General features: G+C 39.7%; 1 protein-coding gene across 1 annotated transcript in view; it reads right to left on the bottom strand.

Moving 5' to 3' along the window:
* Nucleotides 1–12,488, bottom strand: part of LOC140236009 (uncharacterized) — a 96,136-nt gene that overhangs the window by 26,766 nt on the left and 56,882 nt on the right. Inside the window, exons 7-8 of the mRNA XM_072315994.1 lie at nt 5,458–5,493; nt 3,934–4,053 (exon numbers count right to left, since the gene is read on the bottom strand). Of these exons, the coding sequence (XP_072172095.1) occupies nt 3,934–4,053; nt 5,458–5,493 (156 nt within the window). The remainder of the gene's footprint in view (nt 1–3,933; nt 4,054–5,457; nt 5,494–12,488) is intronic.

Consider the following 12,488-nt stretch of genomic DNA (forward strand, 5'->3'; position numbering starts at 1 on the left):
AAAAATTATCTAACTGCTGTTAAAATTTCATTATCCTCTTATTTTCTTGTAAACAACCCTCCCAATTTTCACAGAATTCACTTATTTTTTTCCCCCAACCATACATGGTGTTGGCACTCAATTCGCATTGCTCAAATTACAGATCAAATGGCCTCTCCAACTCCATAATTGGTATTGAGGAAAGTCTAGGATAAAAATTCACTGAATTTCCCATCCTTTTCTCTGCGTTCCTGACCATTTCCAAGTCATCCTGGTTCGTGGCTGTCTCCCTGTCACCAAGGACTAATATGGTAAAATTATTGTACAAATTCTCTGATAAGACCATGAAAAAAAACACACAAAAATATGTTGCACAGCTCACAATGTAAGTCGGCAAGGCTACGACAACTAAATTTCTTCAGAAGAATAATGCTCTACAACCATATGATGCACATACACACTCATCAGCACACACACACACACACACACTCACACTCTTACATAAAAAATACCATACAGAAAGTGCACATTGCTTTGCTAGTTTGGGCCACTGACTTTCAACAGTTTTTTTTTTTTTTTTTTGGGGGGGGGGGGTGGAGAATGCAAAACTTTTCTGTTGTCGATCTGTACTTGCCCTTGTTTACTCATTGGGCATAGCTATGTCAGAATGAAGCAGGCCCTGGGGCAAAATGTAATGTGAGGAACATATTTCATAGTGATTGGAATGTTACACTGAAAGCATGGAAATGTGGGGGGGGGGGGGGTGGAAGGCAAGGAAAGATAAGAAGAAGGATGTAATAATCATACTCTATATAAAGCCATATAAATATGGTTTATTATTATTATTACTCTCTGACTGAAAACAAATAAAGAAGACTAGAAAAAGAAATTAATGGTAATGTAAAGACATCATGAGTATACAGCAAGTGCCAAACAAAGAACTAATAATGATATATAGAGTTGATGAAAGAATTGCAGAGGGAGACAGACAATACATAAAGTGTAGAAAAGAGAGCAAGTGACCAAATAAGGAAGTTGACCAACCAACCAGGACAATCAATACTGTAGCACACAGCTAATGATCATAGTTCTTTAAAACTATGAGGAAAGATATACTGAGTACTGTGTTGACACTCCAAGCATACATTGCACTGTGATTTGCATGAAATTATCTCTTTTAAATAGAGCACACATATTCTATAGAAAGCCTAAACTATGTGACACATGCTCCAAATCACATTCCCTATATAACAGCATTTACATAAATCAACAGTCTGCCGCCATTGTACAAATGCACACAGTAGAACATCACAATAGGTGCTCCAACAGAAAAAAAAAATAGATGAAGGTAGGGCAGTCTCTTGCTTTAACCTCTAGGAATGTTATTTATACCGCCCCAACAAAATGCACCTGGATAAAAATGCTAGGCTGTACCTGAACAAAGACAACATTCCAGATATCCACCTGGGGACAAAAGTGTTGTTGCGCTGTTGAACAGCTGGCAAACATAGGACTAAGGGTTGTTATGACATGCATCACAATGGGGGGGGGGGGGGATTCTTATAATTCATCTACTTATCATTATGTTGTTGTTGGGTTTTTTTTTTTTTTGCTTTGTTTACAACCGTATAAGACATTCTTGAATGTAATTGAGAATATGTACCATCTGGACTACATTATCTATGAAAGGGACTTGATTAGTGCAGTCCTTGTGTGTGTGTGTGTGTGTGTGTGTGTGTGTGTGTGTTTTGTTTTGTTTTTAGACTGAATTAATAAAATCTAACATTTCATCCTTGATGAATTCCTTGGCTGCATTTTGCAGGGATCTCTTTCTACATACCCAATTGTATATAATCTCAATTCCATGTAATCAGGAAAAAGAAAGGAAGGTAGTACAGGATGGTACAATTGCTGCAGTAATTAAAGCAATATGCTTTGTCTGAATGCTCTGTAGAAAGTATTTACAAGAAATTAAAATGTTACTGTATGAAATTGCAGACAGCTATACCTAATCCTTCTATGTGCACTTTCTTTTTGTGTTGCGCAGGGATGTGTCAGGCAGTCTGATCACTCGGGAAGAAAAATATATTTATCCTATGCACAAATATCATACTCTCTTTGGTGTAATGTATGGCAGTAACTGTATATGGTGCACTGAATTCATGAACAGTTTACAGTTTAGACTGCTGTATAACCACACTCCAGTTTAGCATCAGCCACAGTTTCCCTTCTGCAGCTGACGCGAGGGCGGGTGTTGGCTAAAAGTTATTTTGGTCTGATGTGTCAAGTGATAAAACTTTCAAAACCCTTGTCAAAATGTGGCCATGACCACCAAAGAACATCTTAGTGCTGACCTTTAATATCAATTGTAATAGGGTGATTGTGGTGAAAACAGGAACTTGCTTTTGGTTGGAAATATGATCCCATGGGATTCTACATGAATTAATAATGCTCATGTTTCATGTTCTAACAATTTCAAGCATGCTCAGAAATATGTATGCAATGCAAACCAGAACTGTTTGGGATTGTCTTAAAGAGGAAAAGTCTCATCAAGCAGGTTTCTATTTCCTTTTTTTTTTTCTTTTTTTTTTGTTGGGGGGGGGGGGGAGCGATGCTAGAAAGACTCAAAGAAAACACTAAACACTCTGAATTGAGGCTAGCATCATGCAAAATTTGCTCAGTGTGGGGAACCTCAAAAATTTTCATTGGCCTGTATGCTGCGTATGGCCACGAGAAGAGTGAGAAAGAGAGACAGAGACAGACAGACAGATAGGCAGGCAGAAAGACAAATAGATGGATAGACAGAAGGAGTGAAGATAGACAGATACAGAAGGAGGGGGAGAGAAGGAGAAAGGACAGAAAGACAGATACAAGGACAGCTATACACATGTACAGATAGAACTGGAAAAAGACAGACAGACAGACAGACAGACAAACAACAGACAGATGGATGGATGTACCAGTAGATGAGACAGATAGAAAGATAGACAAAAGAGAAGGTAAAATAGAAAGACAGGAGCTTCACCATCGTTAGAGAAGGAAGCAGGGTATCAAGTAAAATATGTCTAGACCCGTAATGGCACCTCCCTCCAGCTGTTTGGGTGCCCAGTTCCTGCTCATCCCCCCTCGCCAGGAGGGAAGGATGGGGGTGAGGGAGGGAAGGTGGAGGCGCAGAGTAAGGGGGCACTGGGTGAGGATACTGTTTATATCTGATGATACTGTCTGTTTGAGGCAAATGTCATTGGGGTTTACTGAGTGGGGAAGGGGTAAGGGGAAAGAATGAATGAAGGAGATGAGCATCTGGCAACAGCAAAGTGAGGCTGGTAATGTGACACCAACACTGCATGGAAATCCCTCCTGATGAAGCTGGCTTGGAGGAAAAATTCAGCACATTTTATCTCTTTTTGTCTGTTGCATTGCATGCGCTATATCCATCGAACACAACATATCCATAGCATGATCTAGACATATTTGTGGAATTTCCTACATGAAAGGTTCTTTAGGATTCAGACTTTTGGATTCTAACCTTGGAAAAGGTCTATTCTCTAAAGTCAAATGCATTTTACAATTTAGGATGGAATTATCGAAGCTGTTTCACAATAGAAACGGCAGGCTACAAATAAATCCATTATAAATACAATTCTAAACTTGATAAACTGCGACAAAACTTTGAAAGTCAGTATTCACATCATCAAACTAGGAATTGTTCACATTTCAAAGCAAGAGATTTAATAGTTTGAACACTACAAGAAACAACATACTACAAACAAAAACTGCTACGAATGCACTCTTGTGTTCCATGAATGAATGTAACAATTCTGAAGGTGATATTCACTTGGTTGGTCTAAGGACATTAACCCTTTCGGTGCCAGAGGACTTTAACCCATGCAGATAAAAACAAAAATGAGTATACTGCCAGCCATGCTGTCACCAGGAATCAGGGTTCATCCTCACCTTAATCTGAGTCTTAATACTGATGAGATTCGTGTTTTCGTGCTTCTTGCCAATGAGCAGTGCCTTCTCGAACAGGTAGATGAACCGGTCACCCCTAGCACCCTGCATGCGCATCACGCCCTGTTGACATGGAAACAAACAAGATCAATCTCCATAATTCATCACTCACGGCGCAATTAGAGTCAGACGAAGTGCAACATGGAGGGGGAAATTGGATTCAATTGCATCACTGCATTACTGGTTGATTAAGTCGCTGAGTGGATTAATCAAACCGGGATTGTGATACAAATTGTACGCTGTTAATCAACATTGACATCTCTGAATGAACAATTTGTATCCTTTATGGCACCATAACTGAACAAAATGGGCATAATTGGTATGTGATTTACATCGGCTCCACACCGCATGAAAAACAATCCTTTAATCGACCATGTTTTTACATCAATCATCTCTCTGTGTGCCCATCAACAGGCAGATATCATTCAACTTTGGCCATTCATGACTGGCTGTGCCAACTCCCTGTTTGATATTTAGGCAGTTTGGGGAAAGATTGTCTATATTTGACCATAGGCTAGCTACAAATAAAACAGAATGACACCAAGTCTAAATGCCATATCTTAAAAAGTCACAGTGTTGATATTTGCCATGTGCCATTGTTTCAGACATTATGGTTTACAATAACCCTCCACATAAGGGCCACACTTGACATGCTCTGGGGTGCATGCCTCCGTGAACAGTTGCTTGGGGCTTTACGCGAGATGGAAAAATTATTTCAAATTAGCTCTGTCTGCGAAGGAATTAAACAATGGCATGGTGGTGACACGCAGAGGGAAAGTTTGGCTAATTGTTGCCCGGCAACAAAGGAGAGTTTTTCATTATCACAGGACAACAGAGAGGGAAGAGGAACACATGCTGGCAGCATTCGGGGAAAGCCCCCTCTATGGTTTCTGACAGGTGAACCGCATTGCTCATCACCGCGGCCTCTCGGGATACACGCTAACTCACCCTGTTTACCCAGTTGATGGGATTTTTAACTCATCGAGCGTCAAGACAACAATAATAATTCTTGCACACTTCTGATTGAGAATTCAAGCTACACGAATGTACGTCTTTTAAGAGACAAAGCAAAAAAAAGTTAGGCTGACATCTGCAGGGGCTTGACAAATTTTCAGTGTCATGCATTTAGATGGAGGATTTTTAAATGGCAAGCGCTACACAGAGCAATCATAAGCATTTATTAGTAGTTATGGAATGCCTTATGGCTAATTTCAAAAGAAATATCCATCATCCAACAACTAAAGAAAAAAAGAAGAAATGAAGATACTTTGTAATCAGCTGGTTTGGATGAATTCATATATCAATTTTTTTTTTTTTCATGGGGGGGGGGGTCCAGTTTTAACTGATTCACAACTGTTTTATCAATCCAATGACAGTGAAAGTGAAATCCATCACATTTTTGTTTGCAATGTAACACTTGGCTATGAAAATACGCACTTGAATTAAAAGGTACACATCATAACTTACCTCCAACACAAGGTCTCCGTATGTATTGAGGTCATCCTGTGGGAGATAAAGAAAGAAAACAAAACAGACACTCAGTGATGTGTATGAAAGATTACATTGTCACTGCTATTTTGATCTTTGCCGATGGTTCAAATCACAAGGCATACTAAAGAAATGTTACTGATATTTCCTCTCTCACATTCGTAAGCACATACAACATAAGATTAGTGAAGGGGGGAGGGGGTAGGGGAATGATATGGACTTTGACCTCATCAAAAAAAAACCAAAAAAAAACTGTCACATGTGTAAACAGATGATGGTAAACAGAGTGTCAATTCCTCACAAAGTCATTAATAAAATGTCATCAGTAGGTAGGGCCTATGCATTATCCCATTCAAGTGGTATTTCATGGTAAACAGTGCAGTTCTTTCAGGAACTGTTTTGACCATGCCATTATTGCCTTTTTTTTCAAAATGGGTTCTTTATGGTCCAATCTATGAAAAGAACTTCATCTACAGAAGATGTGAACTTTATGACTGCAAAAAGTATTATCTTGCAATTCCTCAGCAAAGACACAGCAAATTTCAGATTGCACCCTTACCTGAAGTGGGTTACTTTAAAAGAATACAACCTTTTTATGTGAGAAAGAACTTTAGAACTTCTTGAATGCATAGGACATGTGAAAAAGCATGGAAAGCGCAGTGGGATTAAACGGGTTAATCCAGACAGCGAGAATTTTTGGCACGATTCCAAATGAATAGCATCCTCCATGAGTTCCACCATGTCACTCTTGTCTCATTCCCCTTGTAAATGGTGCATATCACAGATAATCATCCCAAGCTGATTCTCAATTTTGATATTCAAGGAGGAGGTAATAGGAGACCGCTGGAAGACAGGGGCAAAAAAAAAAAAATGGAAGTAAGAGGGGTGAAAGACATGATGGGGATGGGGGCGGGGGGGGGGGGGGAGAGGGAGAGAGAATGAAGAGCTTCTGACATACTTCCTGACCTTGGCATTTTTGCTTTAGTGCCAGCAGGACAGCAGGCACTCACCTGGATAGATTTGAGCATGGACCTACTACAACAAATAATTTTGGGGTAGGTCCATGATATGAGGAAGTTTTTGAACACCTCTGGGGCAACAGCTCACAAAGTCCTTAAAAACACAGTGATTGTACATAAGAAACATGTATATTTTTATGCCACCCCGTCACGAAAAATGATGCTCCTACCTGCTGCTATCTTGAAAGTGGAGCACATGTTCCCTTCATGTCACCACTTATTCGAGTTTTGGGTTGTTTTTTCTTTTTACAGTAAGTGAGTTTGCTCCTTTGTCACCCATTTCAAACTTCCTTTTCTGTTTCATTTGAGAAAGCTCTTTTTTCCCCCTCTAACTCTTCTCTCCTTTTGCCAAAGTCTCTAATTTATCAACTATTTTTAAGAGTGTTTCTGCATAAACCACATGAGGAAAACCATCCAGTTTTCAAATGAATGAAATATCATAATATGGCGTGTACTTATTTTTAATATGACACACATTAGGATCTGTGGGATTTTAAAACCCTGTCATATCATAGACTGCCTAATCAACTGGTTCTTACACATGTGCAAACACACATAATACACAATATCACCTACTTTCTCTCTATTCTCTCCTTCTTTTCTCTTTTCAACACATATGCACACACACACACACACACACACACACACACACACACACACACACACAAATAAACCTAGCAAAAGAACATGCTTCACATTATCATCCTGTCAAGCCAAAGAGACAGGTAATTTCCCTGTGTCGCACTAAATGTGGCGCATCATCTGCATTCATGAAGTTCAACACGAAAGTAAGTACTCCGCAGACAGGTCAAAAACATGCAATAAAAATAAAATAACCTGCCCTTTAAGGGAGCTCTAAGTGTAGACAGTTAAATAAAAGTATCACAAAAAGCTATATAAGGAGGCTAGGAAGAGGAAAAACCCCATGGGCTGCAGGCAGCTGCTTGCGGGGGATAAAAACCGTCCCCAGACCACTTAATGCTTCCTCCGGCGCGGGGGTCAAGTCTTGCGACATCGATTTGGGTTCCTCTAAGGTGATGGGCAAAAGCAGCAGAGCAGACAAGGACTGTTCTGACTTTTTAAAAATAAATCACAAAAAACGCGATCTATCACAGATATCACCACCAGTATATTAATCTGGGAAGCTTCATCTCACACACACACACACACACACACACACACACACACACATAAAGTGTTGGTGAAGAGATTTCAAAAGAAACAGGCACTTGGCGTCCATAACCTGATATTTATATCATTTGTCATAACAAACAATCCCATTTACACCCACATGTATCTAAAAAGGAATGAAAAAAAAGATGACTTTCACACCATCAGGTGACTACAAGCAGCATCCAGCATTCAAAAGCAATAAAGGGCAATTAGAAAAAGTGCTTCACAGGGATCAAAAGACTGCCGAGAGATTCATTTCATGGACCTCTTCAAAGTTACTGCCAGCACTCCAAGTTGTTATCATTTTACTATGCGTGAAATTTATCTGAAAGCTCAATTTAGGAAAGGTGACCAATATGATTGGATGTTTTTTGCAACTGTAAGTGGTGGCTGAGTTTGGATTCAAGTGTCTTTCATGTAACCTGTTACTTTTTTTGGTGCTTTTCATATCTTTTTTTTTTTCTTACAAACGACTGGCTGAGAAGTCATCATCACACAACCCTGACTACTGAAAACAGCTTTGTGCTCCACATATCATTTCAATCAATCATTTCATTTATTTCCACATTAAAAACAACAATCATTACATTTCAAGTCATAATATAAACATATTCATTGTGGGGGACCAATTAAAGCCTTTCAGGCTTGTTGGGAATAGGCCCCAAAGTAAATACAAGACTTTCTCAACTTACAATATATAGGATTGATTGCAGATCATTTTGATTGCAGATCATATTGTTGCAGATCATTTTGATTGCAAATCAATTTGACAGGATGGAAAGGAACACAGATGTGGTAGGGAAAAAAAAACACCTCGAAACAACATTGGAAATGTTCTGAAACATCACTACACCAGGCAGCAATCTTTTCTAGATGAGAGTGTAAACACAGCCACATGCACAGGCCTATTTCTACGGAGGAAATCTCTCGCAAACGAGACCGTTTTTGTTAAAGGTTAATCCACGATCCTTCATCTGGATTACTAGAATTTCCTTCCCACTTGCTGAAGAGACGAAGCAACAGAGAGAGAGAGAGGGAAAAGAGAGAAAGAAAGTAAGAGAGAGTAAGATAGAGTAAAGTTCACGGAAGAGGCAGCCTGTCACAATAGATCACCGAATCTGAGCCGATATCAGGGTATCTCCTGTTCATGAGTCCATTTAGTATCGTATTACGATGGACAAAATCGCATTAGATTACGGAGCATCAGAAAGTGACCAGATCCGAGGACGACCAGCCGTAGTCGCAACTCAAAATATGTCCGAATCAATCTTGCCCTGTGCCAGGTACAAATTGTATTTCCAGTCACCCATGTATCCATCACTCTCAATAAGGGTTAAGTTGAGCATTTACTTCTCTGCTCGATGATCAGTATGCCACTCTTTGTACAGATCCCTATTTGGATGTATTAAAATATCATTACAAAATACCGTCAGTATTACATACCAGTAGTATAGAAGCATGCATTTTTCTTGGGGTGGGGTGGGTGGGGATGGGAGAAGGGGGGGGGGGTTGGAGGGGAGAATATCCCACGGCAGAATAACTTAAATCCCTTTTCTTTTGGGATCTGATTTAACCGTGGATACTCAGGACGAGTGGAATATACCTCTGAACTTTCCAGCTGATTCCTGAGGCTGCCAACATTAACACATCTATAAAATCCTCAGGAATATTCCAACGAGTCATGAGGGAGATATACTTATATGTCACAAGCATCTGAAAAGGCAATAATCACTGCCAAATCAGAGAGGCTATAATTCTTCAATCAGGGCATAAAGAAATGGTGAAGTCTTCAGGAACTCCCTGTATGCAGGTTTAGGAAGGCTCTGCTTTTCAAATATACTTTAATCTCTACAGGCGCTAAAATGTGAGATGATTATGTCACAGCTGACATCGCACTGTCTTCTGATTTTGCAATATGGATATTTCTTAAGTTTTTTTCTCCCTTGTTTTGTTTCTTTGCTGCTTGTTGTTTTTTCTCTGAGCTCTTTTGGTTATTCTCCCAGCATCTCTATGTCAGAGTCATGTTGCTTCTCAGGATTACACGTTACATCTTTGATGCCATGAATTAATCATCGTGCCGCCTATGATTACTAGATGAGTCAAAAGATTCCCGGGCACATTCTGCCACAATCTGTTTCGAGAGTACCCACTAGGAATTACAAATGAGGGATCTTACATGTCTTGACACACCCATTATTGATGATGATGCCTGGTTAATGAAAATGTGTTCTGCCTGAGACACATTACACACACACACACTCTCTTGAATAGATTATAGTGAAGTACAGCTTATTGATCACATTCATGTATCAAGGAGCTCTTGTAACATTCTACTCATAAACTCATCAGAACTTGGAGATTCATCTCTTATTCTTCCTATCTAGCAAGGCTTTTCTCCTTTCTATTTCTTATCTCTTCACCCTACTACAAGTCTTTAAACTATCAATCTTACTCCATTTACGCCTCTCTCTAGCTGACATGCCATATTTATTCAGCCACTCTTGCTGTTTTCCGCCAGACTCTTGTGTCGAGGTGCACCCTCACATCCACAGCTCGTGAGGAAAGTGGTAAATTTCCCCCTTCCTTCCCTCCCCGGGTTTCGATCACTGTGTTTAGCTTTTCTATGCTTTGTTAACATGGATGCCTGATGTAATGTTTTAAAAGAGTACATTGAGTGTTCTTTTTCGCTCTCCATAAATGGATATATTACAATGCAACAATGGAATGCAGATGTCTTACATCTGTTTGTTCATCTCCACTTTTTGATCGCAAGACAGGTTAAGTGTCATTTTTAAACATTTAAGTCCATCATCACATAGAGCAATATAAAACCTTTGATGCCTTACTTGTTACATAACAAGGAATATTCCTGAAGTTAGGCCCTATATCTGACACGCTGAGGAAGAGCTGATTTTTGGTATAACACCATAAACATGTATTTCCACCTGTCTGAGACACCTGCCTGAGTATACTCGAAACTAGTCTTCAACAGGTCAAAAAATATCCTATACTTTGTTATTTTCTCCTTTTTTCACATCTTTAATCACAAATACCTCAGATTAACACAAATTTAGTTCACTCATTTTGCAATCAAAATCTATCATTTATCAAAATCTAAAATTCTCTTCTCTTTGATATTCTTTATTGAGTTTTAATGAAATGCTCACAATCCTGCTTGTCTTAACTTGACTTTTTTTTTTAATGTGTGAACTTGAATATGGAGGTGGAGTTCCCCCTTTAAGAGAGTGGAGTATTGATGGGCACTAGAGATAAGGAGTCCAAGCCCACTGGGGAAACAGTGAGTCAGGGAGAGGGGGGGCGGAAGTAGCAACAGAAACCAAGCCTAGCTATGGGGGGGGGGGGGAGTAAAGAGACGGAGAACCCTTCCTGGGATAAATTGGATGTGACAGTGCGGAGGATTCTTGTATCAGAAGTCCGTCTTTGATGGTTTGCCTTGGCCGTTCACTTGGAGGGGAACTCCCCCCCCCCCCCAATAATTCCCCTTCACCCCAACATGCTGGGATGCAAGGAGTTAATCACCTAGAAGAGTGGGGGCCAGTTGATTAACCCTCCAAGAACTGTACTCCAAATTAAAGCACCACATATATTGTATACAAATCAGACGTCCATGGCAGTGATAGAGTTAATCTACATTTAACAGTGACTTCTTGTGTTACGGCCATCCATCGAAACAGGTCTATGATGCTTCTCAATGCTTTCATCAAAGGGGGAAAGAGATACTTGAAGATGGTATAACTGATTGCTCAAACTAGTTCAGGAGGAAGACAAGTGGAGATCTGAACTGGAAAGAAAAACAGTTGTGGTAACTGCAGGCCTACATTCAGTGTTTTCTAAGAGGTCTGAAAGTTTCATAATTGTTTATGGAACTAAATGCATTTGACATCTATACAGATATTCAGAGCAATCTTTTGATTCAGTCATCTATCAAGAACACAAAGGAGTGGGGAGAGTATACTCTTGTGATCATGGATGGAAAATGAAAATGAAACACTATGGAGCACTTTAACTGATTCAAACACAAGCAGACAATGCAAAAACAGTCTCATTCTTCCCGACTCTGATTGCCCTTTTCATCCAATCAAAGAGCAAGATGATATGACTTTCGGATACCGGTAGAAAGAGGTCATTTGCATTTCAGGGATTAGGACCGGAATGACACAAGCACAAAACAACTGGATTCAGTTCAACAACATTGTGTCGGATGGGAGTCAGTTTTGCTCAGCAAGATCGTGTCTGCCTTCTCCCACGAAAACTAGTATCCGAATAAGGCAAATGTACCCTAATTTGCCTCCATCAGCTGTTTCTTTTTTCTTTTTCTTTATTCAAAGGCTGAATGCACTCGGGGGCAAAGCTAGTTAGAATCTTCCTGCACTGATGAGTCTAAAATAAGATCTCTCTTGAGAACCATAAGTCACAATGCATTCATTACTGAGGACCAATTTGTAGTCTCTTCCATTTTGTTGGAGGCAGCATATGAGGCAGGCCACAGCTGCAAGGGGGAAAGAATTGGACGTAGAGACGAGGGCATTCTAGATGTTCCATCCAAACTTAGACATAGACAATTAGATAATTGGCTAGTTTGAGTGGTTTAGTCAATATTGAGCTCTCAAATAGAGCTGGCTCATGAAGTAACACAATAAGGCCCGCACTTGATGCTACTTTAAAGAACGTAAACACTAGAACACTTCAGCATATTACCACACTTGACTGAAAGACACTTGGAATAAAAACACTAATAGTGCAATGAATACCTATATGCATTTTAGACAACTATCATTTTATTAATTAGAAACATGA

The sequence above is a fragment of the Diadema setosum genome, chromosome 1 (genome assembly GCF_964275005.1).
Source record: "Diadema setosum chromosome 1, eeDiaSeto1, whole genome shotgun sequence".
Lineage (NCBI taxonomy): Eukaryota > Metazoa > Echinodermata > Echinoidea > Diadematoida > Diadematidae > Diadema > Diadema setosum.